Raw genomic sequence first — 22,356 nt, 5'->3', positions numbered from 1 at the left:
GAAGTCCCTGGACCAAGGGCTTCTGTGTACTAACCCTGTCCCTGTTGGTCTGGCGCCTTCACCGACTCACTGCCTGATTCATGTTTTCATCCCTTTATCCACTTACTCAGTCATGTATTCATTCACTCATCCATCTAGGTACCCGCTTCCTCCCCCACGAGATGCCTCATTCATCATTCACTCATTGTGCCAGTCATCCATTCATTCATTCACTCTCTCATTTCCTCAACCACCTATGCCCCCGTTCACTCTTGTCCCTTTCACTCACTTCACAGATACTCACTGAGTGCCTGCCATCCGCCACGCACAGTGCCAGGCTCTGGGCATAGCAGGGGGGCGCGGGCAGTGCTGGCCTTGTGGAGTTACAGTCGAGCAGGGAAGGGAGCTATTGGCACAACAGTCACCAGGCCAATGTGACAGATCTGGGCTGGGTGCCAGTGAGAGGCTTTGGCCCGTCAGGAATGGAGGTTGTCCCCGAGCAAGCGACACGTGGATTGAGGTCTGAAGGGTCACTAACTGGTCATACGCTAGTGGAGGAGGGGCGGGGATGGTCTCGAGGGCACAGAGGGTGCGAATGCAGGCGGTGTGGGAGGAGAAGCGTGGGGCTGAGACGTTGACGTTGCATTCACAGGCTCACCATTCATTTGGTTGACGCCTGCTGAGCAGACGCTGTGTGTCAGGCACTGGGTTAGGCTCAGAGAGGACCTGATCCCATCCCTGCCCTCCCAGGGCATCCCTGTTACTGGGGAAAGGAGGGACAGGGGGTAAGCCCAGCACCGGAGTGAGATTCCTCAGTGCCAAACTCTGCTCTCACTCAGCTGCAGAAATCAGGGCAGGCTTCCTGGAGGATTTGAGCTGGACTTTGAAGAACTGGTGGGATTTGACCGTGCAAAGGCAGATCGGGGGGACGATTCAGGAGACAGGATGGACAGGAACAGAAGTACGGAGGCGAGGAAGTGTGGGACTCCCATGCGAAACCGAGCACAGTCCGGTTAGTGGGAGGGTGTGAAGATGGTTAGTGGGAGATAAGGTTGACCAGACCGTGGGAGGCCGTGGATGCCGAGCAAAGGGATCTGGACTTTGTCCTGGATGTGGGGAACCTTCGAAAGGTTTCTGAGCAGAGGAGGAGCAGGACCAACCTGGGCTGAGGGCTGCTGAGCGTGGTGGTGCGGGCCCCTGGACTGGAGACAAGAGGACGGTCAGGGAGACCACAGGTGGCGCTGCTGGGGCGTTCACTCCTGCCCACTGCCCTTGAGGGTGGGCGTCCCCACTCACTGGGGACCGGGGACCGGCAGGGTCCACTCTGGGGGTGGGGCAGCCCCTGGCATCAGGAGACGGGGGCTGAGCCACCACCTCACTCTCGGCTTCCCCTCAGGGTCGGAGTGTGCCACCTCGTGCCTGGACCACAACAGCGAGTCCATCATCCTGCCAGTGAACGTGACCGTCCGTGACATCCCCCACTGGCTGAACCCCACGCGGGTGGAGGTGAGTGACTGGGGCCACCCACCTGCGGCTCAGGGAGGGAAATGACCTTGTTGACCACTTATACTCTCTGGTCCTGCATTAGTCCCTCTACATACGTGAAAGCATCTAACGGTCACATCTGCTCTGTGGAGTGAAGACTTGTTCACCATCGTTTTTCCAGCCCTTAAGTGTTTAATACCTTCCCTCTGACAGGCCCTGTGCTATGGACCTTTTATGTACTGTCCCGCTGAATCCTGATGACAGCCTAGGAGTTAGAGGACTAATGTGCCTGGTTTACAGATGAGGAAACTGAGGCCCCAAGAACACCTAGGTAGAAAGAGCAGAGTCAGGTCGCAAACCTGTGTCTGCCTGACTGGAGAGTCCTCACTGGTCAGGACGGTGCTCTTGGCTTCTCTAATATAAGCTCTGGGATATTCCATAGCCTGGGCTTCTGGTATCTTTCTCGTGCCTTGCTTATTCGGTAGAAAGCAATTAGTATGTGACACGGGGAACTAGTAACACCAGTTGTGTACGAAGCACCTACCGTGTTTGTGCACCCGGAGCTGAACGAGGTTCAGACCCCCGCTGGTCTCCCAGGATGGTTATGTGGAGTGAGGGCCACTGTCTGCATTCTCCCGTTGTGGACACTGAGACCTCAGGAGCGGGCGATGGCCCAGGGTGAGGGCTCGACCCCAAGCCTGCATCCAAGGGCTGTGCTCTTCCCACGGTCAGGCTGCTGGAAGGCCATGTTCACATTGGCGCTGGCCGCTCCCACATTCCTGGGTGTCACCCGATCACTCGGGACCCCACTCTTGTCCTCCGGGACAGCACGATCCCAGGCCTCATGTGCCAGCTCTGGGTACTGGCCCCTCACGCTGGAGGAAGTGAGAGAGGCAGGGCTGCAGGGCGGGTTCAGCCTTTCTGCCGGGGCGCTGGAGGCCTTGCCGTCTGCCCGCCCGCTGCAGATCCCGAGGCCGGGTGCACTGTTTCCCCGATGAGCTGAGAGCACGGCTGTGAGGGCTTACGCAGCACTCTGCACCTGTGGGCCTGGCGCTGGGCCTGGCCAGCGGCCCCCTGCGCCCCCGTGCGCCCCAGGGCTCTCCACCCCTCCTTCCTCGTCCTCCCCGCTCCCGCTCTCTGCCCATCTCCAGCTTCATTTCTTCTCCTGCCTCTTTCTTCACGCTCTTTCTCTCCCTTCTCCTGATACCTCTGTGACCTGGCTCTGCCTCCCTCCTGCCCACGTTCTTTCCCTCCATCCCCACTGTTCTCTCCGTCTCTCTCTGTCTGTCTCTCTGCCTGACTCTCCCGGACCTGCACAAGCGCACCCTGCTTCCCTCACCTCACCGAGCACCCCATGTACTCTGATGGGCTGTACACGCCCAGGCGCACGCACAGAGGCTGTATGTCAGAGTCTCAAGGAAGTTGGAGATCATCAGATACACGCCCCTCATTGTACAGATGGAGAAACTGAGGCTCAGAGAGGGAGGGGACTGGGCCAGGTCACCCCAGGAAGCAGAGGCAGGATCTTGACCGGGAGCTCCTTGCACTCCATCCCGCCCTGCCTCTACTCCACCCCGATTTCCACCCAGCAAAGGCAGGGACCTACACTCTACACAGAGCACAGGAGACCTCGCTCACCTCCCACGTGCCTGGGACCCACACCGGGTTCCCCGACCCGTCTCCCCCTCAGGCCTTTCCTCGCTGCCCCTGGGTGAACTCCCACCCTTCCCTCTGTGAGCCCCAGGCACTAAAGAGTTCAGTTATAATTCACTGTGAAATAAATCTAGGGATTTGAAAGTCTACAAAGCGCCCCCCTCGTCAGTCGCCCACCCGCTGCCTGCCTGCTCCAGCCCCCCACCCAGTTCCCTGGTCCGCCGGCCTTTATTGATGCCGGCCTACCCAGAGAGCCATAACGAGGTTCAGACCTCCACTGGTCTCCGGAGGCCTCATTATCCAGGAGGAAAAAATGTGCTAGAAAAAGGGAGGAGGGCGAAGGGCAGAGACTGATGATTTCCAGGAACCAGGCAGAAAAGCTGGCCTCGCCTGCACCCTGGCCCCTTCTGTGGTGAGAGCTACAGAAGCAGAGCTGCCGGTGCGGCACTGCCAGGCCAAGGCAGGCCCTGGATGGCTCCTCTGCTTTCTGAGGGTTCATCTCTGAGCGCCAGCACAAGGTAGATGGTCAGGGCCAAGGTTCCGCGCCAGCGACTGTCACATTTGTCCCCAGCATAAGAGAGGGAGAGATGACAGCTGACATTTAATGGATGCCTGCTGTGAATCGGGCATTGGATCAGACACCTTCCAGCCTTGATTTGCGCGCGCGCGCGCGCACACACACACACACACACACACACACACACACACACACACACACACACACACACACACACACCCCTATGAGGTGGGAATTAGACTCCATTTTTTCAGTAGAGGAAATGGAATCTCAGAGGTAGAAGCCACTTGCCTACGAGGAACTGAAGAGGGACCCAGGTCAGCCTGATGCTGCCGTTTACTCCTCCAGCCACCCCTGCAGCCTCTACAATAATAATAATAAAGGCAAAATGTTTACGATCGCTCACCAGCCGGGAAATAATTCACAACTGGCTCTCCACAAAAATACGCCCTCTGATTCGTAGCACTTGCCAGTTCCTGAGGCGTAAATATTCTCACCATAGCAGATTTCTGGGTTTCCAAGTGGCTGTCACTCAACACAAGTAGCAAGACATCAGCACTGTCGCCTCTCGTAAGCCCATGCAAGCCTGCTGCGACCCACCACTGGCATATACTGCGTGACAGGCTCTGTTTTAAGCACTTTACGTGTGTTGGCACGTATGACGAGAATGAGGACCACCTAGATGAGTGGAATATCAACACTGGGATCACGTGCAGGACTGGTGACCTTCGTGAAGGCGGGCCCGTGCTCACCTTATTTACCCTGGTGCACCCCTCAAGTGCCCAGCACACGGTAGATGCTCCCTAAATGTCTATGGTGGCTGAGTCAGGTGACCAGGGTTCAGCACCTGCTTGCTATATGTGCCGGAGTTGCCCCATCTGTGAAACAAGAGCTAGACTGAAATCAAGAGTCACAAACTCACACACCGATGGGAACCCGACAGGTGTGATAAGTGGGTGAAGCGGGCCAGGCATATGATTCTGTATCTTAAATACTGAGACAGGGTATTGGGCTGGCCAGAAACCGTGTTCGGGTTTTTCCGTAAGATGTTACGGAAAAACCCAAACGAGATTTTTGGCCAGCCCATAGCAGTAGCAGTAGCAGTAGCAGTAGTATTTACTATAAATACATCAGACAGACACAGAGGGACTTAAAGAAAATAAAACAACTGCCCATGTGCATACTGCCCAACTTAAGAAATGAGATATTACAAACGCAGTTGAAGTTTTTCCTGTTGAGATTAAGCTCACATGCTAATCTTAAGCATTAGACTTGATCAATTTTTATGTTTGTGTCCACTCGTGAAACCCAGATCAGGGTGGGGACCTTTCCAACTCCCCAGAGAGGCCTTCCCTTCTCCATGGCAGGCAGTACCCACACCACCAAGATATTGGTTTTGCTTATTTTTGAACTTCATGTTACTGGAATCTTAGAGTATATATCTGATGAAATTCTTCTTAGGCATATGTTTTACCTTCATAAAGAAAAACACTCTGTCCTTTCATTTCCTTTAAGTTCTCCCCCCTTTAAAGCCCCCTCCCACGTATGCAGTTTTGAAAGCAGTAGAGATACAGAGAAACCTTCCTCTAATCTAATAAGCAAGACAGTGCAAACTCTCGATGATAGATGGAAACACCCCTCAAGCTCAGTGCTGGAGAGACGGTAGGGAATGGTGGAGACTGTGGTCAACTGTGGAAAACACACGCTGGCTGCCAAAGGGGGAGCCTCTAGCTGAGTGTGACAGTGTGGAAATGTGGGTTCAGTGTGGCCAGATTTTCCTTTTTTTCTTGAGTACAAGAAATCTGGAGTTTTTAAAATAAGAAGTCTCTCATGTTTTATATATTGGCAAGTGATTCTGACTTTTGGTGAGCACTCTGTGTGCCAAACCCAACATTTCTGTGGGTTGTATAGCCCGGAAGCTGTTGGCTTACAACCTCTGGATGAGACAGACTCTTCCAGGCTGGACATCCAGAGTCTGGGGTCAGCTTCTCTTCCGTCAGCTGCTAAGGAGCACCTCCAATCTGCCCTGCACTGCCCCTGCTCAGGGTGCTGAGAAAGCTTCCCAACAGCAAATGCTACTCACGACCTCGTGCCTCTGGGTAGCTGGGATCCTGGCTTGTTAAAGAGCTTCTGAAAAAGGGGATGGAAGGAGGAAAGAAAAGAAGAGAAGAGGGCTTCCCTGGTGGCACAGTGGTTAGGAATTCTCCTGCCAGTGCAGGGGACACGGGTTCGAGCCCTGGTCCGGGAGGATCCCGCATGCCGCGAAGCAACTAAACCCGTGTGCCACAGCTGCTGAGCCTGCGCTCTAGAGCCCGCGAGCCACAAGTACTGAAGCCCGCGTGCCTAGAGCCTGTGCTCCGCAACAAGAGAAGCCACCACAATGAGAAGCCTGCGCCCCGCAACAAAGAGTAGCCCCCGCTCACCACGACTAGAGAAAGCCCGCGTGCAGCAGCGAAGACCCAGTGCAGCCAAAAATTAAATAAATGAATAAATAAATAAATTTATTAAAAAAAAAAGAAGAGAAGAAGAAAGGGAAGGAGGGAGAAGGAGGAAGAGAGGGAATTAAGGAAAGGAGAGGAAAGTACCATTTATTGACTCTCTGTGACATGTAGGCGCTGTTTGTGAGGGAGTTCCATATATACCGTTCACTGTATCTTCACACTCCAAGGAGATAAGTATTGTCACCGTTTTACAGATGAAGAAGCTGAGGTTCCGAGAGGTTGTCACTGCCCAGTTCACATAACTCATGTGATTGAATCAGGATTAGAACCCAGGGCTAATTCTCATGCATTCTGTTCTGCAAGGAAACTGCCTTACACGTTATACGTAATAAACATGTGCAGTACATCAGACAAAGGATGTGAAATTCATTCCTTGAAGAGAAGGCATCAGTACGGGAAACCCTGCCAAGAGTCTGAAGGTCAGAGGTAGAATGGTTCTGACTGAATACGAAGTGCAGCCTGTCCACTGTGCAGGAGGAGCTGTCCTGTGCCCTGGAGGGGAAGCCCGGAGAAGGAGGGGTGTGTGCAGAGACCAGCGATTCCTCGTTCACTCCTGGGCACACTCAGACATTCACTCATTTGGTCATTTGGTCATTAACTCATTCAGTGAATATTGATTATGCACCTCCAAATGGTAGGTATTCTTCAGACAAGGGATACAGAGTGGACAATGCCTAGGTTTTTAAAAAGCTTACCCAGAAGAAAGCCAGAAACTCCATAACAGGTAACAAAAGCAAAAGTAAATTCCATAATTCACTCATAGAAGGTCCTCTACATCAAGGAAAAATAAAGGGGAAAAGAGGACTCATCCCAGAAGACATCAGAAGGGGAGTCAGGTCTGGGCCTGAGGGTGAGGGGGTCCTTTCAAGATACTTCCTCATGTCTTTGGCTCTGCCTGGGGCCAGACTTCTCTGGGCTTCAGCTTTTAAACACTCTGCCTCTACCACATTTGTCTCAAAGCCTCTCTACCTCTCTGAACCTTGGTCTTTCCATTGGTCAAAAGAGTAACCTTTCTTATGCTTACCAGTTCGGGGGCTGGAGGAATTTGAAGGAGAATATAGTTTTCAAACTATAGACGTGGAAGTAAGACAGATGTGAGTTTCATTCCTGACTGTCATTACCTATATGTCTGACTTGGGGCAGGTTATTTAACTTCTCTGTGCCTCGGTTTCCTCTTGCGTAAACCAGAGTCAGAAACCATATGTAAATACTGTATGGTAATCACTTATATGTGGAACCGAAAAATAATACAGATGAATCTATATACAAACCAGAAACGGACTCACAGACATAGAAAACAAACTTATGGTTACTAAAAGGGAGAGGGAGGGATACACATAGGAGTATGGGATTAACAGATACAAACTACTATACATAAAATAGATAAGCAACAAGGATTTACTGTATAGCACAAGGAGTTATATTCAGTATAATAACCTATAATGGAATATAATCTGAAAAACAATAACTGAATGATTTTGTTGTACACCTGACAAAAAGTACCTATCTCATAGTGATGGTAAAAATGAACTGAGATAAAAGCCGAGCACAAGGCTTGGAGCACAATATACCCTTAATAGAGGGTTTTGTGTTGATGAGAAGGATAATGGTGATGGGGTTGTTAGTGGTACTGTGACAGTAAGGATGGTGGTGGTGGTACTGGTGGTGGTGATGATGATAGTGATGGTGATAGTGTTATTGATGACGATGCTGGTGGTGGTCGTGGTGGTGATGATGCTGGTCCTGGTGTTGATGACGGTGGGGGTGGTGGTCGTGGTGGTGATGATGCTGGTCCTGGTGTTATTGGTGACGATGCTGGTGGTGGCCGTGGTGGTGGTGATGCTGGTCCTGGTGTTATTGATGATGATGCTGGTGGTGGTGCAGATGGTGTTGATGCTGATGGTCATTACAGCCAAGAAGAAAAGACGGTCTATTCTTCCTGTGCAGCAAGGCAGAGAAGAAAGCTGTCTTACAAAACCTGGTCTGAAAGGGATCTGACTGGGATAGAGGTCCCACTGGCATCAAGAGGAACAAGGCTGGCATTTGAGGGGCCCCTGGGATCTCCCAACATATGGTGTAAACAGCCTAGTCTTTCCTTCAGCTCCTGCTGCCTGTCCCCTTTCCCAGTCCTTTCAGACAGAGGGGCCCTGTAGTGAGACAGGTGGGGCGTGCAGCCCCGAGGAATAGTGGAAAATCCAAAAGACTTGGAAAGATAAATAGGCTCATGCAGATAGTATAAAAGTCCTTTTTCTGAACTCACGTCAGGTAAACCTCAACTGACAGAAACGTGTGCAACCACACCAAGACACTCCTACGGATGGATTAAATTAGCTCTCAAATAAACAGGGGGGAGGAATGGGCATCGAGTCCCTTGTGGATCCTAATTCTGATGTTTTCTACTACTTGAACCATTACCTAAGTGCCCCTCCAACATCCCTGAATTTTGGCCAGGAACAGACGTTCAGACCCAGAGATGGAAGTCTGGTTAAAGCTTCTCAGAGGATGAAAGCAGGTGATGGCCTCTGCTTCTGGCCCCCATGGCTAGGAAGCGGAGGGGCAAGAAAGTAGCTGAGCTGGAAGGAAGGGACACTAGAGTTCTCACATTCCTTCACTTGGTCAATATGTATTTGTTTGCTGTGCTGCATCCTGAATCCGGGGGGAGACAGATGTCTAAAACCAGGGCCTGCCCTCTTACCTGTAGGAGTTAGTCCTGGGTTGACCATTTCTACATCATTTATCTCAGTGCTTCATCACAGCAAGCCTATGACATTTTCAGTACCCATTTCACAGATGGGAAAACCTAACCTCAGAGTGGAAACTTCAAGTCACAATTGCGACCATGTCTGTCATGCCTCATGGCTCAGTCTTTCCCATACATCGCCTTCTGGTGTTTTAGGAGAAGGTAGACAGTGTCAACAGAGGCAGTAGGGGCTAAAGAGTAGATTTCACATTGCGAGACTGGTTGGCAGATCTTCAAGTTAAGTTGTTTGTCCAAGATCTTTAATTAATTCAATCTACACTAAACTGGTCCTCTAAACTAGATGCTCTGCTAGGCATCGTAAATGCTCTTCTGATGCTCTAGAAGAGAGGAGGACAGGTAAAGAAAATAATTGTCCCTTGGTAAAATCATCTCTATCTTGAAATGGATCCATTCATTTATAACATAAATATTTGCTGGTCATCTTCCTTGTACCAGGCACCATTCTAGGCATGGAAAACCCAAGGGTGAACCAGAGACGCAGTGGGGCAGAGAAGAAAGGTACCCAACCCAGCCAGATCTTGGAGTCACGGGATTCCAAGTTCACCAAGAAACCTAATCACAGTTTTGCTCCCATATAGGTCTGCCCTTGGGGAGAGAATGGGCGGTCCCATGGATTTTCCACATTCTAGCCCATGTGAATGTTCATTTCTTAATTTAAATTAATCAACTGGCATTCAGCCAGCAGAGAGAGCCCTGATCATAGAGACTTCCGGGGCTGCTCCCTGGCACAGTCGCCTGTCATCGCGAATCTAAGCATTTGCCCCCAGGTTATTTTAATTTGCTTTTATTTATTTTTTTTTAAGAAATCATTGTAATATGGCATGAAAAGTAAGGCATCTAGGGCAGAATAGAAAAAGGAGCTTCTAAGACTGTTATGTTAACCCTAGTCCTGATGCTATTTTATCTTCCTAGTTTTATTTATATATATATATATATTTTTTTAATTAATTAATTTATTTATTTATCTATGGCTGTGTTGGGTCTTCGTTTCTGTGCGAGGGCTTTCTCTAGTTGTGGCGAGCGGGGACCACTCTTCATCACGGTCCGCGGGCCTCTCACTATCGCGGCCTCTCTTGTTGCGGAGCACAGGCTCCAGACGCACAGGCTCAGTAATTGTGGCTCACGGGCCCAGTTGCTCCGCGGCATGTGGGATCTTCCCTGACCAGGGCTCGAACCCGTGTCCCCTGCATCGGCAGGCAGATTCTCAACCACTGCACCATCAGGGAAGCCCTCTTCCTAGTTTTATTTATCTTTCTTTTTTCACCCACTTAAAAAGAAATTATTGTGTTGGATTTTATGTTACGAGCTGCCTTAAATCCTTCCCAAAACAATTGCTTGGTTTCAAGTCTTGGTTCCTTTACTTAACAGCTGTGGAGCTTGGGGAATTTATTCTCCTTATGATACAAGATTAATGCCCATCCCACTGCATGGTGGTGAGAAATAAATGAGATAATGAGTAAAGTAATCAGCACCATGAATGCACTCAGTACATTTTAGTATAATAGTAATTATTATTATTTTATTACGGGAGGCTATAAGTAAATACATATATGTATACCTGAAGCTCTGCCTGAGAGGGCTGGGAGATCACCACAGAGGAAGGTAGTCTCTTCTTTTTTTAATTCTAAGTTTACATATTCTGTATTTCTTTTAAAATTTTTACTGGGGTGTAGTTGATTTACAATGTTGTGATAGTTTCAGGTGTACAGCAAAGTGAATCAGTTATACATACACATGTAGCCACTCTTCTTTAGATTCTTTTCCCATATAGACCATGACAGAGTATTGAGGAAGGTAGTCTTGAACGGAGATGTAAAAGATAAGTAAGATTCTCCAGGTGACGAGATGAGGAAGGGCTTTCAGTGAAGGAGAACAGCAGGAGCAAAGTCACAGAGATGCGGGTGTGGGCAGCCTCAGGGACCGGGAGCCCAGCCCGCACGGCCTGGTGGCAGGTGGATGCAGGAAGGGTTCTCTGCATCTCCAGGGTTCCGAACCAAAGGTTATTTCATGCATCCTCCAGGCCACTGCTCTCAAATTGTAATGTGTATCAGCGTCACCTGGGAGGCTTGTTTTTACAATGCAGAGTCCCAGGCCCTGGCCTCAGAGATTCGGACTCTTTAGACCCAAGGCGGCGCTGAAGAATCTGCCTTTTCCGTGTGCCCCCATGTGATCGTGATTAGAGTGGTCCTTAGCGCCTACTTTGGGAAGCCCTGTTCCACACCATTCTTCCATCTTCCTGCTGTAGCCACACACACGCACGTGCACGCACACCTGCACGTGCACACACTCACGTGTGCACACATGTGCACGCTACCCTTCCTCCTTCCTCCCACCTTATCCCCGACTCTGTCCGTGGGGCAGACGTCAGCCAGGAATTTTCTGAAGTGCCTTTCTGATCATGTCTCGGTCCCCCAATTCTCCTTCCCCTCAGCCCTTCTTCCTGCCGGGGGAAATACAGAATCGTGACACCTACGGTGAACACAAACATTATTTTAGTCTTATGGATCCTGTTATTGCAGGTACCTGGGCAAATTCTCCGTGGAAATGCCAGGGTGAGGCCAGCACTTGGAAGATCCAAGAAGAGGGCTGGGTGGTTGAATGTGGTACCAGCCCCAAACCCATCTGACCTCTTTCTCCGTCTCTCTGCAGAGAGTTGTCTGCACAGCTGGTCTGAAGTGGTATCCTCACCCTGCTCTGATTCACTGTGTCAAAGGCTGTGAGGTGAGTCCCTCAAAATGGTGCTACAACCATTACTGTTATTGTTATGTTAATCATGACTTCCATTGACTGTACCTACTAAGTGCTATAAATATCCCTTTAACAGACTTCTTGGACAGGAATCAGCAGTCCCACTTTATAGGTCATGGAACTGATGCACAGAGATATCAACAAACACACTCAAACCTACATTTAATGGCTAACAGAGTCGGGATTCCAAGCCAGGTGTTTCTGGCTCCGAAGCCTGCGTTCAACATAATATTGCTTCCGTAAGGGAGGCTGGGAGGGACGAGGCCATATTCATTTAGCAGCTGCAGTATGCCCGGCACTTTACCAACATTGCCTTATTTAACTCTTACAGAACCACATGAGACAGTTTCTGTTTTTTCATTTCTACTTTTCCTGCAACCATTAATTGCAGATCATTTCCTTCTGCCATATTTCTCTGTCATTCACGCGTTCTTCAACTCCAGAGGTAATTTGGACACCTTAGACTCAACCACTGAGCTGAAGGTGGAAGATCCCCTCTGACCCTTCAGTTCTCTCACTTGGCAGTGGAACCATTCCTTGGAACTTGGCATTTTGGAGCTCTGTCCCTGGGTATCAGTGACAAGCTTGGGGAGGGGCAGGGCCAGGGCACTTGGCATGTCACCTGTGTTCTCAAGGGCATGCTACTGTCCATGGAACTCAGAGACATTCTGTGCACCCCTGTGCCCCCTGTGAATCTTTTCAGCTGGCATGGAAAGGAGGTCCCAAATCACATCCAGGTGGATGTCCAAATCTCTGTGGTGCCCCCAGGCCCCCCTCAGGAAAATCCAGGTGAAAAGGACTAGACTGTGCTCTAGAAAACTTGGTATTTGATGAAATTCTTAAACTGTCACAACCAGACTGTTCTTCTAGATGATGGGTAAACTGACACCCAGCCAGCAGCCGGGTCTAACATTTGATAGAATGCCAACTGGCACAGCTCTTAATGCCATCTACCATCCTCATTTGTTGTGTAGACTGGAAAAAGAGGGCCAGAGGGGGGATGCACTGGCCCAAGGTTACCGCACAGCATACCAGACGCAGAGCCAGAGCATGAACCCAAGTCTCCTGACTTCCAGGCCCGTGATTTCTCTCCTCCACTAGGCCACCTTCTGCCCATGAACCGTCCCCTGACCTGTAAATGTCACAGGACAGTCCCTGGGTCACATTTCTTTCATGTATTGCTTAGGGAATCCCCAGGGGCATCTCCTCAGGGCACAGGACACTGCAGTCTTTAAAAACTCCCGTTCTCTCAAGATTCAGCAGGAGCGACAAAACCAAAGCCAAGGACCTGAGGCAGTTGCTTCCTTACATCTCTCTGGATCAGTCCAGGATTTCAGAAAAAGGAAGCTTGGATTACCTGGGCGCTCGTTCTGCTGAGTCGGCGGTCTGGGCAACCCGTGTGACAGCGGAATTCAATCCCGTCTTTGACTCAGCACTGAGGCCTGAGAGACCCACACCTGTCAGGCTCTGAGCTCTGCCAGGGATGCTTATCGCCTTTGCCCTTGCAGGTGCCCCCTCGTCTCCTTTCCTGCTTAACTTAGAGCTAATAGTTTCTCTCTTATCTGGGGCTGAAAAGTATGCTTAGAAGAGGTACAGCTGCTGGGTCCAGGGAGAAGCCATCAGCCTGGAATGTCTGCAGGAGCCAAGATTGATAAAGGGTCTTGGGGCCCTTTAGGCCCCTGCTCTCTGCCCCAAGCTGTGTTCAAAGTAGTCATTTACTTACTTGTTCGTCAAAGCTTCACTGGGTGCCTGGTATGTGCCCGGCACTACCCTAGGTACTGAGAGTACAATGGTTTTAGTCAAGTGAAAACAGTACTGTGTTCTCCCTGACTCACGTGGATATCTTCTTGCCCTTCATCCGTCCATCCATCCATCTGCCCATCATTTTACTAGATAAACATTTAAGGAAGATACGTTAAATAAAGTTTTGCTCAAATTGCCAGCATTTTGCTAAGAAGTCTAAGATATAAAAATGGATGACGTACGTTCCCTGTCCATAAGGAACTTACGGTGTAGTAAAAGAGATCCGGTTAAAGAAGAATTCTAAACCTGTATACCAAGAGGTATAACCAAAGCAGGTGTAAGAAGCTGCAGAAGCACATGGCATCTCGGGGGTTGTAGGGAAGACATTTTGGAGGGGTGATGTTTGAACTAGATCTTGAAGGATGAATTGTTTTCCAAAACACACTATTAGTAGAAGTAGCAGCATAAGAAATACCAGAGACGGGAGCAATCTCTAGGTTGTAGAGCTTTTCACATGTTATTCTCTCCCTCTAGGAAGTCTCCCTTCTCCACTCCCCACCTACTTATCATGTCAGTCTCCTCAGGGACTTCTCATGGAGAACAGCTTCTCATGGAGCTTCTCATGGAGCTCTCATGGAGCTCTCTCATTAGGTCAAATCCTTCTACTCTTAACTGTAACAGCATCACATACCTTTCCTCTATAACTCTTATCGGAGTTGAAATTGGCCAATAGGATAAGTGATCATTTGAATAAAGTCTGCCTCCTTACTAGAATGTAAGGTCTTAAAGTAGCAGGAGCCCTGTCTATATTGACTCACTATTACATCCTGTTTTTTTTTTTTTTTTTTTTTTAGCACAGTGTATAACACATAGTAGGCATTCCATAGATAGGGTTAAATAGAAGGTGGATGGATAGATGGGAGGATGGATGCGTGGCTGTGGCAGCAGGAAAGGGTACACAGAAGAAAGGAGCTAGTAATGAGACTGGAGATATTTTTCAGTGACCAAGTAAAAAAAAAGAATCTCTTTTATTTTTCTTCTTCCTCTTCTTCTCCAGCTACTCCTTTACCAAGCCAGTTCCTTTTATTTTTAAAAAAAGGACATTTGGTTTCCTTTATTAGTCTTTATATGTAATGTGAGAAAGAACTGAGGGAACAGAGCCCACAGACAAACCTTCTAAGGCCCGGAAAGAGCAAAGGGTTTTATCCTTTAGTTGTTTGTGCCTCTCTGCTTTAAGACGCATGTGGTAACGTATTCATGATGGCAGTCAGGCGGCAGCGTCACACCTGTGCTCGCAGCCATGTGCATGTGTACCCGCAGTTGAGTGCAGCTCTCTCTCTGTTCTTGGCTCTACCTTGCTAAGATCTTTTTTAGACCCTAATAGGGCAGGGATGAAATGGCATCATGAGTTGGGGGCACAAACACTGTGAATTTGGAGCATAGATGCAAGAGACGGGGATGCCACGTAGGATGGACTCCTTGTGAACTTGGCTCTCCCCATAAAAAACCCACAAAGGGGTTTTTCATGGGAGCCCACAAAAAGTCGACGAGCCACTGAGCATTAGAGACCCCCAACCCGAACCTTAATCAAAGGGGCTTCACTTTCATCTGCTTTTTATATTAAAGGGTTACACAACGTTACCTTTGATGAGGGGAGGGGTATGTTCATGGCTTTGAGAAATCAGTGGTCTGATTCTGCCTCTTTATTTCACCACTGTGAGTCCTGAGACCCAGAGAAGATAAGCCACTTAGTCAAAATTACCAAGTAACCAACCAGTGGCTGAGGTTTGGAAGACTAGAGCCCAGGTTTTCTAAAGCCCTGCCAACTGCCTTTCCACTACACCAGTACGATCACGATCTGTCCCTAAAACATCTTTAAAAGCCAAGTTGTGCCCAGCATTAAACTCCAAGGCGGCTGGGAGACAGAGACGAACCGGATATTGGCCTTGTCTTTGAGGAGCTCACCGTCTTGCACCAACTACAGGTTCACAAGCTGTAGAAGACAGCATGCTAAGTGTTCAGATGGGAAATGCAAGTGCTGGGGGGTTGCAGAGACCCCTGACTTTCCCCTAAGATGACTCTGGGTTCAGATCAGTAATAATTTTACTCCATCATCTTTTCCTCATCTTTCAAGCATCACAGAGTTGGAGGAGCACAGGGAAGAAAAGAAAGAAATCAACATATGCTAGGTATAGCCTAGAAGGGTAAAAATAAATGAGAAACCAACTTAGATTGAAATCACTACTCTGCCTCTGCCAGTTGCTCTTGGCCAAGTCCCTTTCCTGCTCTGAGCCTCAGGGTCTTCATGTGTGAAGTGGGAAGAGCAATGCCTACCTTACTTGTTTTATTTGAGAACAAAAGAAGAAAGCAAACATGGAAAGTGTGTGACATCAAGTACATCTGTACTCCTGTGTTAGCGAAGAAAGCACCCGTAATCATACACCAGCCATCATGCCAAGTTCCTAGGGATTCTTCCGTTCAGTCTTTACAATTCTTGAGTAGTTTACATTCAGCTTCCTAATATATTTGCATATGTATTTATTGTAAATTATGTTTGTAGTTACCTGCTACCAGGGAAAGTGGGGGAAAGGGGGCTCAAATTTTCATACCATTTCCTCAAGTGAAATGAGCCCCCTGCTTCAGGAGGGCATAGTGGTCTATCCTGCTGCCTTTGCATACCCAGCATATAAGAGTATGTCTCCTAGCATAACCATAGTTTGGTTGGGAAAAACTTGGCTAGATAAGAGTCTTTAAAAATGGTAGAAGTGGGCTTCCCTGGCGGCACAGTGGTTAAGAATCTGCCTGCCAATGCAGGGGACACGGGTTCGAGCCCTGGTCCGGAAGGATCCCACATGCCGCAGAGCAGCTAAGCCCGTGCGCCACAGCTACTGAGCCTGCACTCTAGAGCCCGTGAGCCACAACTACCAAAGCCCGTGCTCCTAGAGCCCGTGCTCTGCAACAAGAGAAGCCCACGTGCAGCAATGAAGACCCAAAACAGCCAAAAAAAAAAAAAAAAAAAAGTTAGGACTGGTAGTTTGTCCAAAAGGGTATAGGGATTTGAAGCCAGGTAGGCTGACTGTGGAGGTTTGTGAGAAGATGAGATACAGCTAAATATCTACAGAGGCCAGCCCCCGTTTACTCCAGCATGCTAACCAGGCCTCCTTTCCTTCCTGCCTCTCTCCTCATGTACAGCCCTTCATGGGAGACAATTACTGTGATGCCATCAACAACCGAGCTTTCTGCAACTATGACGGTGGGGACTGCTGCGCTTCTACGGTGAAAACCAAAAAGGTAGGCCAGTGCGCCCCCCCTCTGCAGCCAGCTATGCAGGCCTGTCCAGCTTACTGGTCCAGGATCACCCCTACGTGCTGGACAACCCGTTGCCCTGGTTGTGTCAGCACTCACCTACAAGCTTTATTGTATTACGTTCCATTGTATTTTTCATTCTTTTAGTCAGTAGTTGAGCTAGTATCATGTGCTAATCCCTGAACTAGATGTGGAGGTTCATGGATAATCTTTGTAGATGTAGTCCCTTTTCCTCAAAGCTTAGAGTCAGCTGTGGAAGCAGACAAACTAAAGTGCAACACTTTTTAAAGGAAAGGACAGAGTTCTCTGAGGGCCCAGGCAAAGGGCTGGAGAAAGCTCTGCAGAGGGATCTGCATCAATGCTGAAACTTGAGGTACGAGGAGAAGGGGCAGACAGGTGGCCAGGAGAAGTGTCTGGGGCGGGAGACCGGCGTGTAAAACCCTAGAGAGAACACACACGTTCAGGGGGCATGGCGAAAGTCTAGGGGAAGAGGGAAGATGGGACACTCCCAGCGAGGTGAGCTATGGCCTTTAAGCATTTTATAATCTCTTCTGTTGTTTACACCTGTAGAATTAGGGGGTGTGGTCTTGGTTGCCATTGTCTTCCTTAGGGTATTAGGATGTTACAGGAGTGATTTAAGTATTTATAGTGAAACTGGAACATCCAGCTGAGATGCATCTCACCCACCCACAGAAGAGTGGCAACCTCCACTTTCCTCCTGATGAGAGCTGGGACCAGAGTTTGGGGCCCGAGCCGAGAGTTGGGAGAGAGGTGGCCAACCTGGCCAATGTGAGTTGAAAAGTATTTCCTGTGACAAACGAGCTCACGGGGAGCTACTTCTTCTTTCTTTTCTTTTCTTTTCACATCTTTATTGGAGTATAATGGCTTTACAATGTTCTGTTAGTTGCTACTGTATAACAAAGTGAATCAGCTATACATATACATATATCCCCATATCTCGTCCCTCTTGTGTCTCCCTCCCTCCCACACTCCCTATCGCACCCCTCTAGGTGGTTACAAAACACTGAGCTCATCTCCCTGTGCTCTGCAGCTGCTTCCCACTAGCTATCTATTTTATGTTTGGTAGTGTATATATGTCCATGCCACTCTCTCACTTTGTCACAGCTTACCCTTCCCCCGCCCCATGTCCTCAAGTCCATTCTCAAGTATGTCTGTGTCTTTATTCCTGTCATGCCCCTAGGTTCTTCAGGATTTTTTTTTTTTTTTTTTTAGATTCCATATATATGTGTTAGCATACGGTATTTGTTTTCCTCTTTCTGACTTACTTCACTCTGTATGACAGACTCTAGGTCCACCCACCTCACTACAAATGACTCAATTTCGTTTCTTTCTATGGCTGAGTAATATTCCACTGTATATATGTGCCACATCTTCTTTATCGATTCATCTGTCGATGGACACTTAGGTTGCTTCCATGTCCTGGCTATTGTAAATAGAGCTGCAGTGAACATTGTGGTACGTGACTCTTTTTGAATTATGGTTTTCTCAGGGTATATGCCCAGTAGTGGGATTGCTGGGTTGTATGGTAGTTCTATTTTTAGTTTTTTAAGGAACCTCCATACTGTTCTCCATAGTGGCTGTGTTAACTTACATTCCCACCAACAGTGCAAGAGGATTCCCTTTTCTCCACACCCTCTCCAGCGTTTATTGTCTGTAGATTTTTTGATGATGGCCATTCTGACTGCTGTGAGGTGATACCTCATTGTAGTTTTGATGTGCATTTCTCTAATGGTTAGTGATGTTGAGCATCCTTTCATGTGTTTGCTGGCAATCTATATCTTCTTTGGAGAAATGTCTGTTTAGGTCTTCTGCCCCCTTTTGGATTGGGTTTGTTTTTTGACGTTGAGCTGCATGAGCTGCTTGTAAATTTTGGAGATTAATCCTTTGTCAGTTGCTTCATTTGCAAATATTTTCTCCCATTCTGAGGGTTGTCTTTTCGTCTTGTTTATGGTTTCCTTTGCTGTGCAAAAGCTTTTAAGTTTCATTGGTCCCATTTATTTATTTTTGTTTTTATTTCCATTTCTCTGGGAGGTGGGTCAAAAAGGATCTTGCTGTGATTTATGTCATAGAGTGTTCTGCCAGTGTTTCCCTCTAAGGCTTCTATAGTGTCTGGCCTTACATTTAGGTCTTTAATCCATTTTGAGTTTATTTTTGTATACGGTGTTAGGGCGTGCTCTCATTTCGTTCTTTTATGTGTAGCTGTCCAGTTTTCCCAGCACCACTTATCGAAGAGTCTGTCTTTTCTCCATTGTATACTCTTGCCTCCTTTATCAAAAATAAGGTGACTATATGTGCATGGGTTTATCTCTGGGCTTTCTATACTGTTCCATTGATCTATATTTCTGTTTTTGTGCCAGTACTATGCTGTCTTGATTACTGTGGCTTTGTAGTATAGTCTGAAGTCCGGGAGCCTGATTCCTCCAGCTCTGTTTTTCTTGCTCAAGATTGCTTTGGCTGTTCGGGGTCTTTTGTGTTTCCATACAAATTGTGAGACTTTTTGTTCTAGTTCTGTGAAAAATGCCATTGGTAGTTTGATAAGGATTGCATTGAATCCATAGATTGCTTTGGGTAGTATAGTCATTTTCACAATGTTAATTCTTCCACTCCAAGAACATGGTATATCTCTCCGTATGTTTGTATCATCCTTAATTTCTTTAATCAGTGTCTTATTGTTTTCTGCATACAGGTCTTTTGTCTCCTTAGGTAGGTTTATTCCTAGGTATTTTATTCTTTTTGTTGCATTGGTAAATGCAAGTGTTTCCTTAATTTCTCTTTCAGATTTTTCATCATTAGTGTATAGGAATGCAAGAGATTTCTGTGCATTAATTTTGTATCCTGCTACCTCACCAAATTCACTGATTAGCTCTATTAGTTTTCTGTTAGCATCTTTAGGATTCTCCATGTATAGCATCATGTCATCGGCAAACAGTGACAGCTTTACTTCTTCTTTTCTGATTTGGATTCCTTTTATTTCTTTTTCTTCTCTGATTGCTCTGGCTGAAAGTTCCAAAACTGTGTTGAATAATAGTGGTGAGAGTGGACAACCTTGTCTTGTTCCTGATCTTAGTGGAAATGGTTTCAATTTTTCACCATTGAGGACGATGTTGGCTGTGGGTTTGTCATATGTGGCCTTTATTATGTTGAGGTAAATTCCCTCTGTGCCTACATTCTGGAGGGTTTTTATCATAAATGGGTGTTGAATTTTGTTGAAAGCTTTTTCTGCATCTATTGAGATGATCATATGGTTTTTCTCCTTCAGTTTGTTAATATGGTTTATCACATTGATTGATTTGCATATATTGAAGAATCCCTGCATTCCTGGCATAAACCCCACTTGATCATGTGTATGATCCTTTTAATGTGCTATTGGATTCTGTTTGCTAGTATTTTGTTGAGGATTTTTGCATCTGTGTTCATCAGTGACATTGCCCTATAGTTTTCTTTCTTTGTGACATCTTTCTCTGGTTTTGGAATCAGGGTGATGGTGGCCTCGTAGGATCAGTTTGGGAGAGATCCTCCCTCTGCTATATTTTGGAAGAGTTTGAGAAGGATAGGTGCTGTTCTCTAAACGTTTGATAGAATTCGCCTGTGAAGCCCTCTGGTCCTGGGCTTTTGTTTGTTGGAAGACTTTTAATCACAGTCTCAATTTCAGTGCTTGGGATTGGTCTGTTTATATTTTCTATTTCTTCTTGGTTCACTCTCAGAATGTTGTGCTTTTCTAAGACTTTGTCCATTTCTTCCTGGTGTCCATTTTATTGGCATATAGTTGCTTGTAGTAATCGCTCATGATCCTTTGCATTTCTGCAGTGTCAGTTGTTACTTCTCCTTTTCCATTTCTAATTCTATTGATTTGAGTCTTCTCCCTTTTTTTCTTGATGAGTCTGGCTAATGGTTTATCAATTTTGTTTATCTTCTCAAAGAACCAGCTTTTAGTTTTATTGATCTTTGCTATTGTTTCATTCATTTCTTTTTCATTTATTTATGATCTGATCTTTATGATTTCTTTCCTTCTGCTAACTTTGGGTTTTTGTTGTTGTTCTTCTTTCTCTAATTGCTTTAGGTGTAAGGTTAGTTTGTTTATTTGAGATGTTTGTTTCTTGAGGTAGGATTGTACTGCCATACACTTCCCTGTTAGAACTGCTTTTGCTGCATCACATAGGTTTTGGGGTGTCGTGTTTTCCTTTTCATTTGTTTTTAGGTATTTTTTGATTTCCTCTTTGATTTCTTCAGTGATCTCTTGGTTATGTAGTAGTGTATTGTTTAGCCTTCATGTGTTTGCGTTTTTTACAGGTGTTTTCCTTTAATTGATATCTAGTGTCATAGTGTTGTGGTCGGAAAAGATATTTGATACAATTTCAATTTTCTTAAATTTACCAAGGCTTGATTTGTGACCCAAGATGTGATCTATCCTGGAGAACATTCCATGAGCACTTGAGAAGAAAGTGTATTCTGTTGGTTTTGGATGCAGTGTCCTTTAAATATCAATTAAGTCCATCTTATTTAATGTATTATTTAAAGCTTGTGTTTCCTTATTTATTTTCATTTTGGATCATCTGTCCATTGGTGAAATTGGGGTGTTAAAGTTCCCTACTATGATTGTGTTACTGTCAATTTCTCCCTTTTATGGCTGTTAGCATTTGCCTTATGTATTGAGGTGCTCCTGTGTTGGGTGGATAAATATTTACAATTGTTACGTCTCCTTCTTGGATTGATCCCTTGATCATTATGTAGTGTCCTTCTTTGTCTCTTGTAATAGTCTCTCTTTTAAAGTCTATCTTGTCTGATATGAGAATTGCTACTCCAGCTTTCTTTTATTTTCCAATTGCATGGAATATCTTTTTCCATCACCTCACTTTCAGTCTGTATGTGTCCCTAGGTCTGAAGTGGGTCTCCTGTAGACAGCACATATACGGGTCTTGTTTTTGCATCCATTCAGCGAGCCTGTGTCTTTTGGTTGGAGCATTTAATCCATTTACATTTAAGGTAGTTATTGATATGTATGTTCCTATTACTATTTTCTTAATTGTTTTGGGTTTGTTATTGTAGGTGTTTTCCTTCTCTTGTGTTTCCTGCCTGGAGAAGTTCCTTTAGCATTTGTTGTAAAGCTGGTTTGGTGGTGCTGAATTCTCTTAACTTCTGCTTGTCTGTAAAGGTTTTAATTTCTCTGTTGAATCTGAATGAGATCCTTGCTGGGTAGAGTAATCTTGGTTGTAGGTTTTTCCCTATCACCACTTTAGATATGTCCTGCTACTCCCTTCTGGCTTGCAGAGTTTCTGCTGAAAGATCAGCTGTTAACCTTATGGGGATTCCCTTGTATGTTATTTGTTGTTTTTCCTTTGCTGCTTTTAATATTTTTTCTTTGTATGTAATTTTTGATAGTTTGATTAATATGTGTCTTGGCATGTTTCTCCTTGGATTTATCCTATATGGGACTCTCTGTGCTTCCTGCCCTTGATTCACTATTTCCTTTCCCATATTTGGGATTTTCAACTATAATCTCTTCTAATATTTTCAGTCCCTTTCTTTTTCTCTTCTTCTTCTGGGACCCCTATAATTCGCATGTTGGTGCGTGTAATGTTGTCCCAGAGGTCTCTGAGACTGTTCTCAATTCTTTCATTCTTTTTTCTTTATTCTGCTTGTGT

General features: G+C 46.6%; 1 protein-coding gene across 1 annotated transcript in view; it reads left to right on the top strand.

Moving 5' to 3' along the window:
- PAPPA (pappalysin 1) overlaps window positions 1-22,356 on the top strand; it is a gene marked incomplete at its 5' end in the record, with an annotated part of 255,185 nt that overhangs the window by 207,491 nt on the left and 25,338 nt on the right. Inside the window, 3 exons of the mRNA XM_082842115.1 lie at window positions 1,376-1,485; window positions 11,546-11,617; window positions 16,580-16,678. Of these exons, the coding sequence (XP_082698241.1) occupies window positions 1,376-1,485; window positions 11,546-11,617; window positions 16,580-16,678 (281 nt within the window). The remainder of the gene's footprint in view (window positions 1-1,375; window positions 1,486-11,545; window positions 11,618-16,579; window positions 16,679-22,356) is intronic.

Source organism: Leucopleurus acutus (assembly GCF_964270905.1).
Source record: "Leucopleurus acutus genome assembly, chromosome: 7".
In the NCBI taxonomy this organism is placed as follows: Eukaryota; Metazoa; Chordata; class Mammalia; order Artiodactyla; family Delphinidae; genus Leucopleurus; species Leucopleurus acutus.
The sequence above is the reverse complement of the archived record's forward strand: the minus strand, read 5'-3'. Positions and strand labels throughout refer to the sequence as shown.